Here is a 12,970-nt window from a genome sequence, read left to right as displayed (position 1 = left end):
CCCACGACTAGACACGCTAGATGCTGCAGTGCCGACCTGAGCCAGCATGATTCGGGCATATTTCGGCGCCGATTCAGGGTGCCGGCTTTTCTTTGCGCGCCGCTCACCGAAACGCGAAGCTAGACACCACGCTAGAGCTGCTTGATGTCGGCCAGAAAGGCTCGTCTGGACGTGGCGTGGGCTGATGGCGGTGGCGGCGTTCGTGTGCTCGACGCCACCCATGCACGCTTCGCAGGCCTCGCAGGCTTCGAGTCTTAGTCACGCGCACATAGCCGGCGCCGGTCAACATGTCACACTGCCCAGCTCACTGCTGTGCGTGCGTGCAAGAGCTGCAACAGCGCCCACTCGCATGGACAAGACAGATGTCATCCTGGACGCGGTCAGCGTGCAGGTTCGCGACAGAACTGCATTCGAGGCCTAAGCCGAAGAAGCACCGTTGAAGGAAAGCAGGAGGAGCCGAATGCAAACCCTGAAATCTGGGCTGCCCAAGAAATTTGGCTCATCAGACAAGCTGTCAAGGTCTTGCGCGGTGTCAGACGTGCAATCTCCGCAGTCTCAGAGCTGTATGTCAGAGAAAGAACGCTGTAGGTTCATGCCTCCACGTCAGTCATGCAGGACGGCGACGTAAGATCAGGTGATGGTCGGCTGTCTGCACCTCTGTCTTCCTTGCCTTCTTGCCTTTTTGCAGCTCAGCCTGTCATGCTCCGCATTGACGCCGATCTCGCTCTTTCACTCTGTCACAAAATTTTGCCAGCAATGGATCACATCGGGCGCCCACGCCACTACAATGAGCAATCTTTGGCTGCGATGCCGAGCGAAGGATGGCCAGTGCTAGGATCGGCGGTCTTCCGTATCGATCAGCTCGTGTCGCTTCCTTCGATCCTGCAGAGCCTCGGTTTGGCCGACTCGCAGCAATTGACGGGCGCCAGTGTGGACAGCGAGCAGGGTGTCGGTAAAACAAGCAGCGGCCCCAGTGAACATGAACAAATAGACGCAAATCACCACCAAACCTGCGGATTGGCACCGACGGCGGGGATTTCCCCTGCTCGCTTGGCCACCGCGAATCAGTTGTGGGCACACTGCGAGCAAGCGTCTCGCTTAGCCGCCCCGATCTGCCACCATCGGTCAAGCCGACGGACGCTTCTAGGCCAAACCCATCCGCAACAATGGCAGCTGGTTCAGCTTGATCACCCAAGGTGTTGCCGTATCGCCGTGTTTACGAACAACGCACTCTTGTCTCGCGAGCTGCCGTGTTCTGGTAGTGGTGGGGGTATCCTGCACGCACGACCCTCAAGCAGCGGAAAGGCGACTCGAAATTTCGCCATGGCGGCGGCCTCGCTTGTGCCTTCATCAGTTGTTGGAGGATGTGCAGCTCGCTTAAAGCTCGTCTCCAGCTGCACTCCATTTCGCCGCCTCACCTTGCGCCTTCCGCCCAATCAACCAACGCGACCTTGCCCCGCTTTCCCCCTCTCTGCCTAACACCGCTGCATAGCGATGTCGGCAGCAAGCGACTTCGGACTCCCTTCAGAGCACATCGTCCGTCGGGCATGGGTCTCGCTCATGCACCTGTCACAAAATTCATTTTGCCTGTCGGTGCTGCACCCCCAGATTTCGCATCCCACTCGCTCTGCCTCCGCCTCTGCCTCTGCCTCTCCCACTGCACCGCGGCTCCCGCAGCAAGATGTCCTGACCCACCGTGACCTTGCGGGCCACTGCTTCCATCCTCGCTCGGCAACGAACGTTGCAGCTTCAATGCGTGCAACCGACCGCCCTTCCAACCCAAGCGTGGGTTCCGATCGGAGCAAGCTCGGCAGCCTCAGTCGAGCGGCTAGTGCCGAATGAAAGGCCGTGGCCCCCTCCGGACAGCTGCACCTCCCTCGCTACCTTGGCGCTCCCACTGTCCTGTCAGAAAATGTTTGTGCGCCGCTTCGGGATCTTGCCACTTCCACACCATCCCATCCTGAAGCAGCAGAAGGGGCGAGAGCTGACCCAGTGCGGCAAAGTCTATTCTTCGAGCATGCCAGTGCCTCGGCGGCTCTGACCAGAAGCAGCATCACACGTGGCTCGCACCCGCCCAACCCTTCATTCTCCCTTCATTCGCTTCCCAACCGTCTTTCATATATACGCATCCTCTCGCAAGGTTCCCGTCAAATCACAAGGCTGCCGCCATCCGTGATCCAGAAAGTGGTAACGCTCCTGCGTCCCGCCGTGCGACTCTCTTGCGACACGCAAACGCACACGCACACGAACTACCGCCGAGAGGACGACTGCCGTGCCATAATTCGACGCTCTCATCACCGCGGTTCATCGCAAGAGCCTCCTCGTCCATAAGGCCTTAACCCGCACCCCTCGCAAACTCAGCATGCACTAAGCCCGGACAGGCGCGTCTGCACATCATGTCATACGCGGCGCTCAACACGCAGTACAATCTGCCCGCCCCGCCTGCCCGGAGTGTCTTTTCGACCATCCGTCATGCCAGCGGTCGTGCTTGGTTCCCCGACTTCACCAACGAGTCCGATCCGGTCGCCGCATTGCAGGACTTTGTCCGTATCCTCTTTTATCCCGTCCTGCGCAACAGCACGTTTGTGCAACTCAAGATCCTTTCGGTGCTCGTCGCCATCATTGGCGTGTCGATCTTCCTCATCATCCTCCGTCGCCTCTATGAACGATCCTTCTGGCTCTTTCGTCTCGTTTCTCGCAGCAACGGCACGCTCATCGTGCCCAACGCCATCACCGCTTTCGTCGCCGTCGAGAGCGCCTTCGCCATTCTCTTGATTGCGTTGTAAGTATTGATAAAACTGAGACCGTGTGGCACACTGGCTAACAGCTCTCACCTCCTCGCTCGCCCTCTTTGTTTTACCGACGAAATCGCAGATGCTGGGAAGTGATCGCCTGGTTCCAGCACGGCCACTCGCCCAAATACATCATCCTTTGGATCGGATTGACCTGGCTTCCACTCATCCTCGGAGCGTGGTGCACAACCGTCGGCATCATCTACGCGCGTCCCGATGCGCTCAGCTTCGTGTCGCCCCAGCCGGGCAAGCCTAGCAGCTGGGCACTGCGACTCGGCATCACGCCCACCGTGGTCAACGTCTGCGTCTTTACGATTCCCGTCATTCAGACCGTCAGCGTCGTGATCCCAGCCGTGCTGGCACAGCGTCAGTTCAGCATGGCCTTCGAGCACTACCGCCGCTGGTCGGACGCGCTGCCGTCCGGCGCCACCCTCTCGCGCGAACTCCTGCTCGAGGCTCAGCAGATCTGGTTCAAGGTGCTTGACGCGGCCTACTACCTATCCATCTGTATGGCGGTGTGGGAAGCATGGGTATGCGGTCTGTTCATCTGCTATTGCTTGGCTGGTGGCTCGCTCATCGCCATGCTCCGCGATCAGCTCGAGACGCTCAAGTCGTTCAAGCAGAATCGCTCGTTTAGCGAGTCCTTTGCCATCCAGAAAAAGGGCAAGCCGACCCCGGTACGCCGCACAAGCGAAGTATATGCAGCCCCAGCCATGCTCCCGCAAGCCGTGGCCGCGGATGGCGATCTCGAAAAGCAGATGTTCGGCACCTCGGATACGGGCATGCTCTCCGTTCAAGCGCCACCTCGCTCGCTCTCAATCACTTCGAATGCGTCGGACAGCGCCACACTCGTATCGGGCGACACAGGCTTCAAGCGCTCGCCGAGCCTTACCGCTCCGAACGGCAAGCCGGCTCCGGGATCGCGCAGGGGCACGTCAGAATCCGTCGTCGCTGAAACGGCTGCTCAGACGGCTTCGATGTACTTCACGCGCGACGAGCTCGAGAACGAGGACGAACCGGCGCAAAGCTTCTTCCCGGCGGTGCGCCCGTCAGCGTTTGAGCGGCCGACCCAGGCACAAACCGCGGCAGGCAAGCAGAGTTCGCACAAGCGCTACCTGGAGAAGTTCTACTTGAACTTTGTCGTACAGTTCGCCGGGCTCATGATGTGCATCCTCTTCTTCGCCGTCTTCTGCGGAAAGCTCATCACGACCTGGTACTCGGCATGGGAGGCCAACGAGTTTGCAATGGCGCTTCAGACTGCGCTGCTCGTGGTTGCATGGGTGACGGTGGTGCTGGCGAGCATCATCATCTTTGCCATCCTTAGCCGTACGTACGAGCCCGTGCTCTCCAACTTTGGCGCGGTGACTACGAGCCGCAGCAGTGGCAGTCGACGCGCCAGCTTGGTTCGCGCAAACAATGCCGGCTCGGGCGGCGCTCGCAAACCCGGGCGACGTCTGAGCGAGGCCAAGTCCTGGGCGCTGTCGACGCTCTCGCAGCTGTCCAGCGGCGAAGATCGACGCAGCCAGGACATTGGCTTGGACCGCGTTCGTCATGGGCGCGGCAACAGCCGCGGCGGCTCCTTCTCGGGGCCCGGTCGATCGTCTCTTCACGGCTATTCCGAGCTCGACGGGGAGCACGTGTCTCCGCACGTCGAGCTGGATCCGCCCAGCCCCAAGAGTCAGCCTTTGACGCTGCGCAAGCCGACATCCAGCTCGACGCCGGACTTGCAAGCGGCGAAGCCTTCGTCGAGGCAGCCGCACGAGCCTCGCCGGCAGCGATCGTTCCGAAGCGCGAGCTCGTCCAGCAAGAGCACCAAGGCGAGCGGAGTGATGGTGGAGCAAACAGTCAGCACCATCATTGAAGACCCGGCAATAGAGGACTACTACCGGATCGAGCGACCAGCCCGTGCAGCACGCACTTCGCCGAGCAAGTCGGACCTGTCGGAGCAGGAGATTTACACACCGCACACACTCGATGGCGATCTGTCCACGCCGGGACGTTTCAACAGCCACTGGGCCGAAAGTCCAACCACTCCGGCGACGATCTGGACTCCTTCGACGCCAGCTTCCACCCGGCCGTTGATGGGCGCCGACGGCAAGTCACCGCAGCTGCCGGACACCGTCGACGCAGAGGGGCAGGAATGGGTCCTGCACTGCTCGCCTTCGGATGCCGCTCCGCGTCCGTCGCGCGCGCACCGACCCACGGCGGGTGACGACTCGGTTGGTCTCGGCATCGCAATGGCCTCCACGCCATGGACCGCGCCGTCGGTGTGGGACAGCGGCGAGCCTGATGCGGCCCTTGTTCAAGAGGATGCTGAGATGCGGCTGCGCATGGCCTCACGGCCTGCTACTGGCTCTTCTGCCAAGCGCTCTTGACTGCGATACCCCACAAAAACCCCATCGTTCCTAGATCAGATAGAATGAACATCAGATAGCAACAGGACAGCCGCTTCAGTAGGCGATCATGAATCCGTTTTGTATCTTCCGTTGTGAGGAATGATGCCGGGACTGTGCTGTCGAGGAGACGAAATCGAATTTTGAACGTGTTACACCGTAGGCTTCGACAAAATACGAAAAATCGAGGCGGTTTTGAAATGGACTTGTGATCGAATTACAGGTGGGAGCAAGTCTGCAAGGTGGCAGGTGTAGTCTCGATCCAGGCTGAATTTGGCGAGGGCCGTACGCCTCAACCTGCCAAGGGGGCGAAAAAATGAATTGGACAGCTGCAGGCGGGTGTGGCAGGGCTAGGGGCTGGGAGCAGCTGAGCTGCGTTTGTGTGTCGCAGTGGCAGCGGCTGCTCTGAGCGCGGCTTGGCTTGACTTAGCCAAGGGTGGCCTTTGCGCTGGAATCGACACACACACACCCGCTCGCCTCGCCGCGAGATTGTGGAATTCGCCCGCCCGTCCGCCCGTTGGCACGCGCGCAGCCCACGCCTCGGCGTCTCCAGACCACCTTCGCTGGGCGGTTCTCATCTTTCCTACTCCACACACCCATCACCCTTCTCCTACCGCATCCGCACCCTTGCTCTCGCCATCCGGCACCACCCCACTCGCACGCACTCACATTCGACAAGATGGATCCATCCAACATTAACACGGAGCTTTGCCCCGTCTACGCCCCCTTCTTCGGCGCTATGGTAAGTTGATTCGACAAAGACACCTTTCGCCCGAGCCTGCAACCCAGCACTTGGCCTGCCATCTATCAAACATGGACAGCGATGTTCCACATGGACGCAGATAAGGGTCTCTGCTTCGGTCGCACACGATCTGAACTCTGAGGAGAGAGTCGTCAGCAGATGCGATCGCAACCGCCGTGCACTCGAGAGGCCCAGTGTTCGCGGTCTACCTCAACAATGGGCGTGGCAGCACACGCTTTCAATCGCACCATCCAGTTGCTGACGTCCGCTCCATCACTTGTGCCCTACTCCGCGCCACACTCTCGGATTTGAACCTCACAGGGATGCACTGCTGCCATCGTCTTCACTTGTACGTATCCGAGCCCAACACTCGCCTTCTCCTCTTCGCAAATTTGTATGAATTGTAGACACTGACTTTGAAACTCCTGCCTCTCTCTCTCTCTGCGGCAATCTCGCTCCTACAGGTCTCGGTGCCTCGTATGGTACTTCGAAGTCGGGTGTCGGTATCTCGGCCATGGGTGTTCTGCGACCTGATCTGTTGATCAAGTGTGTGATTCCCGTCATCATGGCTGGTATCATTGCCATTTACGGTCTCGTGGTCAGTGTGCTCATTTCGGGCGACATCAAGACTCCCATGTCGCTGTACGCTGGATTCATCCAGCTCGGTGCCGGTCTCTCGGTCGGTCTCGCAGGCCTGGCCGCTGGTTTCGCCATCGGCATTGTCGGTGACGCTGGTGTTCGTGGTACCGCTCAGCAGCCCAGGCTGTTCATCGGAATGATCCTTATCCTCATTTTCGCCGAGGTTCTGGGTCTGTACGGTCTCATTGTTGCGCTCATCCTCAACACCCGCTCGCAAGACGACCCCCTCGGATGCATGCTCAAGTAAACAAAGAGCCACCAGCACCCAGCACCCAACGAGCACGGTCCCATCCTTTTGTGGCAAAGCGAGCGCATTGACTGTTGAAGGCGCCGACGCAATCGGATAGAATCGTGGTCGGATGGGTGCAATTACCACCTCAGTACCCCTTTGTATGGAGCACGGATTGGCCCTCAGCCCACCGTGATCTGGTCGGCTTCAACGCGAACGCCCGACTTGTTCACTCTCTATCACCTCTCACGCCCCTTGCCACCTGGCTTGGTCCCTGTTTCCCTCGCACCTCGACAAACAATATACACTGCATCTTGGCCTGACTTGACGGCGCTTGCACAGACAACGCTTGCTCCGCGTCAGGACGCATGCGATGGTTTTGCCAAAAACAATGCTGAGGCACGACGAGGGGTATATTGCAGCAGTCTGTGAGCGGGTCGTAATGCCGCAATGGAGGGAATCAATCGAAGCGGGCGCGCTTTTGCGGCGCTGGCTCGGGTCCCGACGTGGCGGGCGGTAGTTCGACATCGTCGAGCTCGGCACCGTCGTCGTCGGACTGCTCGCTGGCGGCGGGCGACGTCTTGGTGCCGTGGTTGCGCGCGGTGCCTGACGCCGGGTTGGCCGACGACGTGGGCGGGTCGGGGATGATGAAGCGGCCGTGGTGGCCGCGTCTCGGGTCGAAGCTGGGACGCGCGCGGCGCTGTGCCGACAGCGAAGACTGGAGGCCGTAGACTGTGGATTGCTGCTCGTTTCAACGCAGGGCGGCCAAATAAGGGTCAGAAGTCTGCCTAAAGCGATGTGAACAGGGTGCGGTGGAGTGCTTACGAGTCGGGTTGCCAGCACCGAGTACATGTCGGGCGCCTGGTAGATCGAGTCGTTCACAATATAGTATGCCGCCAAAGGTGTTGCTGTTGCGAAAACGGCGAGCATCAACAAGTGTCAGAACATCCGACTAGAAGGTCGGCATGACGCAAGACGGACTTACTTTCAGTGGGCGAGGTTCTCCACCTCTTCTGAATGACAAAACACAGCGGCGGTCTTGCGTGGACCAGAACGAACTCGAGCCCTGTGAAGCGCTTGAGTTCCTGCTCCTCCTGACGTGCGCCCATGCCACCGGTGAGGTTCTGGATGCCGTTGGCGATGTTCTGCATGCGGATCTGCTCGTTGTTGCTCCGTCGATCGAAGAACGGCGAGGTGGCAAAGTAGGCCATGACATTGTGCTCGCTCAGCGGATGAGCCGGATCGGACTTGGCTGGTTTGCCAGCATTGCCAGCGTCGGGAGCGACGAGGCCCTGCGCCTGGAGCTGCGAGAGGTAGGTGAGGAACTCGGGGTTCTTGAATTGGACGTGCAGCAGGTTCGGAGGCGCATCGGCGGGCGTCGCTGTGCCAGCCAGCGCTGGAGCGGCCATGTCGGTAGCAGCAGCAGCAGTGGAGCGCGGGCTGAAAGCAGCGAATCTAAACCGGCAAAGGTGATGACCGAAGAAAGTGTGATGTGGACAAGTGTCGAAGGTCGCTCCGGCTGGAGCAAGAGCCAAGGTGGCCGTGCGCCGAATCGGCCGTGCCGACAAAATGATTTTTCGGATGTGCCGTCCGAGGCGCCAGAATTTCCTCGGTCATGCGGCCGGAGATATCGAAGGCAGCAGCTCGCCACGACCGAAAGTGTTGCTTGACCGGCAGCAGAGGGACGCGTAGGTGCAGCTGCCGGAAGATCCTCGCAGTCATCACTGTGCGTCGAGACATGCAGCTCAGCACGAAATCCAAAACACACCTCGACCGACACGTTCCGGACTGCTTCCTCTCCATCATCTTGACTATCCTCTCCCCCGCAACCTCGCTCGACACCATGGCGTCCACATCCAATCTGCAGTCGCGTGCCAAGGGCATGCACTCGGAAGCGCTCGACAAGTACGACGACCTGCACGAGCCCATCCCCACCGAGGAGCAGGAGAAGCTGCTGCGCGAACTCAAGACGCAGAACGACAAGAGCAACTACTTCTACCGTGCGGCGATCCTCTTCATGGACCTGCTTGTCTTCATCGCCTACCTCACGCCCATCCCATCGTACATCGACGGCACGCATCCCGAAAACCACCTGACGCTCTTCCACCACGGCGTCCACGTCATCGGCACCGAAGACCACCTCACCTACCTCCCCGCGTTCCCCATCTACCTCTTCTTCTTCGCCTGCCAGGGCTACCTGCTCTTCCTCTCCGCCTTTGAGCTGCTCTCGCTCATGGGCCATGATGACCTGCTTGCGCGCCTCTCGGGCCGCTCCGCCGCAGCCTACCGCTCGCACCCCTTCGGCACGGCGCCAAGCTACCTCATCGGCTTCCTCTCCGAGCTGCGCTGGTCCACGGGCAACAAGGTCAACCTGCACGAACGCGCCGACAAGCCCGCCAAGATCGGCGGCGACTCCAAGGCGGTCCACGCGAGCCTCTCCAACCCGCGCCTCATGTACCTCTGGATGGTCTTCCTCGCCAGCCTCCCGCTGCCGCTCCTCATCTTTGGCGCCGGCAACTTCTCCAACGCCGGCTGGTTCAGCTTCACCCCGGCCGTCATCGGCCTCATGCTCGTCTCGGAAACCTCCATCCGCAGGTCCGAAAACCAACTCCTCGGTCTCGACGGCCTCAAGTACGACCACAAGTCGGCATAACCCCATCCAACCCCCACCAACGACCGTCACTCTCTTTGAAGCATTTCACGGAAACCACAGACTCGGCTTCATGCCCTCTGTACCCTCTCTGCCTTGTACACACACACTGCACATGCCATGCATCCATTTTCACGGGCCCTGCCATTCCTCAATTCGCCTGTGCCGACTCAGTACGGCGGTTGGTACGAGCCATAGCCGCCGTGTTGCTGCTGATACTGTCCCTGCTGGGGCGGCGGCGGCGGAGGCCTGTTCGCGTTCGGCGGCGGAGCATATCCGTGCTGCGGGGCACCGTAGCCCTGGTGCTGTGGCTGCGGCGGAGGCGGCTGCGCGTATCCCTGGCCGTGCTGCGCATAGCCCGCATTCTGGCCGCCGTACCCACCGTAGTGCGAGGGTGACTGCGGCGGAGGCGAAGCGTACTCCTGCTGGCCATATCCTCCGTATCCAGGCCCGCTCGGTGGCGCCTGTCCATACCCTCCATGTTGAGGCGGATGCTGTCCGTACGAGTGCTGCGCAGGCGGCGGCGGCGGCGGCGACGTGTACCTCGCCTGACTGGGTGATGTCGGCGCAGGGCTGAAGCTCGCCTGGAATTGCTGAGGCGGAGGCGGCAACCCGCCTGACGCGGCCCTCGGCGGCTGAGCATGCGGGTCACTGCCGTAGCCAAGCTGACCATACGGAACGCCTCGCTGTTGAGACACTGGCGGCGCAGGCGAAGCGCGCGTGTCGTTGAACGGTCCAGTCGAAAACATGGACTGGTAAGGGTCGTGAGCAGATGCGCCTCCCGCCGACGCTTGCTGATACGACTGCTGCTGCGGCAGAGGCGGCGGAGGTGGTCCGGGCGAGCGCACCTCCTGAGGACCCGGCGGGTAGCCGCTGCCATAGCTCGTCTGCCTGTGCGGAGGCGGGGGTGGCGGCGGGCCACCCGCACCTGACGGCTGACCCAAACCGCTCAGTCCCGCCATTGACGACGCCAGTCGATCCGCACCACCCGCACCGACCCTTGTGTCGGATCCCTTCTCCTCCCACTCGAGTTCCGACGCCAGCCGCGTCCTCTCCGTCCTGCGATCCGTGCAGAAGCGGTTGACTTTGCCCTTGGTTTCCCGCACAATCTCCTCGAGATCCGAGTAGAATTGCACGCCCTTGGCTACGCCCGCCCTGACCTGCGCATTCGAGTCCCTCGCCCTCCTCAGCCGTGCCACGAGCTGGTTGCGCGCCTTCTCCTTCTCGTCCCACCTCGCGCCCGCCGCCTTGGACGCCGGCAGCTCCGAAAGCTCCTTGAACGCTCCTTCGATCTCGCCCAGCAGCGCCTGCTGATGATGCAGGCTCACCGCGATCCGGTTCTGGTGCGGCTTGAACTTCTCCAGCTCCGCCGCAAAGATCGACGCGTCCACGTTCTGCGCACGACGGTTGAGCACGAGCACCTGCGAGATGTCGTCCGTCTGGATCTTCTCCTTCAGATCCGCCAGCACCTCGGAGCGTTCCTTCTTGATCTTGTTGAGCTTGGTGAGAGCCTCATCGATCTGGCCCAGTTTGGCCTTGACCGCTGCGACGTCGGACTCGGACGCCTTCTCCTCGTCGGCCGAAACGTCGATCAGCGAGGTCTGCGCGCCTGCACCGCCATACAGGCCCGTCTGGCCCGTCAGCGCGGCTGCAAAGGCGCCCTCGAGTGCATCGCGCCCAGATACCAGGAGCTGAATGTCGCTGCGAATCGAGCGCCACAGCTCGCCGATCTGCGCATCGTTCTGCGACGCCTGCTGCATGGCCTCCTTGTTCTCTCGGAGGTTCTGGCGCATGTCCTTGGTTTGCTTGAGAGAGGGCTCTTGGCTCCACTTGTGTCCGAAGCGTACGCGCTGCTTCTCGCATTCGCGGTTCTCGTTGTCAAGTTCAGCAAGCGCATCGTCGATCGACTTGGCGGCTTGCGTCTTGATGCTCTCGATGCGATTCAACGCCGAATCAATGCCAGCAGCACCGACTCCAAGTCCATCGGCACCACGCCCGCCGCCGCCCTCGGCTTCCTCGTTCGACCAGCGCATCACTTCGGCGCCAGGATCAGCGAGCGAGTCGAGCATAGCGCCGCTACCACTTCCCTGCGCGATGGCACGGTACTTTTTCAGGCTGCCTGGCAGGCCGAGGTATTCGAGCGTGGCCTGCAGTTCGCCCGTTGCGATGTCGTGGCGCTCCGACTCGGCTCGTGCGATCTTGGCCTTCTCCTCCGAGTACAGCGACGCCTTCTCGTGCACGCCCAGCGGCACAAGGTTCTGGAACAGATCGGGGCCGATGACGCGCTGTACCTCGGGAGCCGCAAAGATCTCCTGAATGGCGATCGGCGTCGCTGCCACAAGCTTGTCCACCGCAGGAAGCGACGACTCTGACGGCAGGATGTCGTGGTAAATCAGGTCGTTATCCTTGACGGCTGTTTCCTTGCGCTCGGCGCAGCGAGTGACCTGGGCGTTGACGATGGCGGTGAGCGCTGAGCCCGCGTCCGTGGGGAGCGACGGGCGATCGGCTGTGGCTGTAGCTGCGGCTGCGGCGCTGAATGTGGTGAGAAGGTTGCGCGCCTCTTTCGCTGCCGTCTCTGCCACAGTGAGACGCACAAGGCATGCGCCGTGCGATCCAGTTGCATCGTCCGCCAGCGCCTTGTAGTACTGCATGACCGAGGTGAAGTGCTTTGCTTTGACCTGGATGAGGTACGTCCAGGAGCGCTCGAAAATGCCCTTGGTGAGATGTTCGCGCGAGTCCTCAACGAGCGCCGTGTACGCTGTCGCCGTCTGACTTGCGAGCTTCGCAATGAGACCGGGCCCTTTCTTCTCCTCGATGGTCTTTTCCAAGAAGACCTCGGATGCCTGAGCGAGTGTGATGCCGACAAGGCACTTGACGACGTCTTTGCTCATGTCGGTACTGGGCGCATGGAGGAAGTTCTCGTTGATGTAGCTGAGCATGCCTGCCGCCTGGCGAAGTGCAGTGTAGGCACGCTTGAGGCCTTCGGCGTTGCCAGGCATGCGCGGCTGCGACGATGCGAGGGAAGAAAGCGTGGCGGCGATGTTGAAGATGATGCTGGCCTTTTCGTAAGCCAGGCTGGACTGCGAGATGGCCTTTTGTGTGAAGGCGTCCTTCCACGGGAACGGCACGCGCAGCTCAGGGAAGCGCAGCTCGAGCATCTCGAGCATGTGGAACCACTTGAAGAGCAGATCGCGCCCTGTTGCGTCCGAGGCGGCGCCCCTCACCGCATCTTGACGTGCGCGGTTAAGCTGCGAAGTCTGCTCGGCATACTTTTTCGGCTCCTCTCCGTAGCTGTTGGCGATGAGCGATCGAACCGCAGAGCCGAGATCCACCTCCTCGGTGGACTTGAGCGGGAAAAGCAAGAGAGGAGACTGGTGTGCGTCCGACATGATGGCTGACTGGTCGGTCTGCAACCGCTGTTTTCCTCGGAGATCAGCGAAAGAGCGACGTCAGATGACGAAGAAAGAAAGTGGATGGATGTGAGATGCGAACAGGCGAGGTTAGCGAGGCTGAGCTGACCGCGGC

At 60.9% G+C, this 12,970-nt stretch overlaps 5 protein-coding genes across 5 annotated transcripts; 3 read left to right on the top strand and 2 right to left on the bottom strand.

Annotated features, from left to right (window-relative positions):
- Positions 1 to 220: 220 nt before the first annotated feature.
- PAN0_001d0348 (uncharacterized protein) lies at positions 221 to 5,167 on the top strand (the record flags this gene model as incomplete). Its single annotated transcript, XM_014803966.1, has 7 exons — positions 221 to 391; positions 554 to 563; positions 689 to 952; positions 1,493 to 1,785; positions 1,867 to 2,208; positions 2,382 to 2,782; positions 2,875 to 5,167. 7 exons carry the CDS (start codon positions 221 to 223, stop codon positions 5,165 to 5,167), a joined length of 3,774 nt encoding a protein of 1,257 aa, XP_014659452.1.
- Positions 5,168 to 5,864: 697 nt separating this feature from the next.
- PAN0_001d0347 (vacuolar ATP synthase 16 kDa proteolipid subunit) lies at positions 5,865 to 6,813 on the top strand (the record flags this gene model as incomplete). Its single annotated transcript, XM_014803965.1, has 3 exons — positions 5,865 to 5,927; positions 6,249 to 6,276; positions 6,392 to 6,813. 3 exons carry the CDS (start codon positions 5,865 to 5,867, stop codon positions 6,811 to 6,813), a joined length of 513 nt encoding a protein of 170 aa, XP_014659451.1.
- A 442-nt stretch (positions 6,814 to 7,255) lies between these two features.
- Positions 7,256 to 8,204, bottom strand: PAN0_001c0346 (MED6-domain-containing protein; the record flags this gene model as incomplete). Its single annotated transcript, XM_014803964.1, has 3 exons — positions 7,256 to 7,537; positions 7,621 to 7,703; positions 7,781 to 8,204. The coding sequence occupies 3 exons, from the start codon at positions 8,202 to 8,204 to the stop codon at positions 7,256 to 7,258; spliced, it is 789 nt and encodes a 262-aa protein (XP_014659450.1).
- A 329-nt stretch (positions 8,205 to 8,533) lies between these two features.
- On the top strand, positions 8,534 to 9,448 carry PAN0_001d0345 (uncharacterized protein; the record flags this gene model as incomplete). Its single annotated transcript, XM_014803963.1, has 1 exon — positions 8,534 to 9,448. One exon carries the CDS (start codon positions 8,534 to 8,536, stop codon positions 9,446 to 9,448), a length of 915 nt encoding a protein of 304 aa, XP_014659449.1.
- A 167-nt stretch (positions 9,449 to 9,615) lies between these two features.
- Positions 9,616 to 12,834, bottom strand: PAN0_001c0344 (BRO1-domain-containing protein; the record flags this gene model as incomplete). The annotated part of the gene is made up of 1 exon (XM_014803962.1): positions 9,616 to 12,834. One exon carries the CDS (start codon positions 12,832 to 12,834, stop codon positions 9,616 to 9,618), a length of 3,219 nt encoding a protein of 1,072 aa, XP_014659448.1.
- Positions 12,835 to 12,970: the final 136 nt, after the last annotated feature.

This window comes from Moesziomyces antarcticus, assembly GCF_000747765.1.
Source record: "Moesziomyces antarcticus DNA, scaffold: scaffold_v10001, strain JCM 10317, whole genome shotgun sequence".
Lineage (NCBI taxonomy): Eukaryota > Fungi > Basidiomycota > Ustilaginomycetes > Ustilaginales > Ustilaginaceae > Moesziomyces > Moesziomyces antarcticus.
Note: the sequence above shows the minus strand (reverse complement) of the source record. Positions and strands in the feature narration are given on the sequence as shown.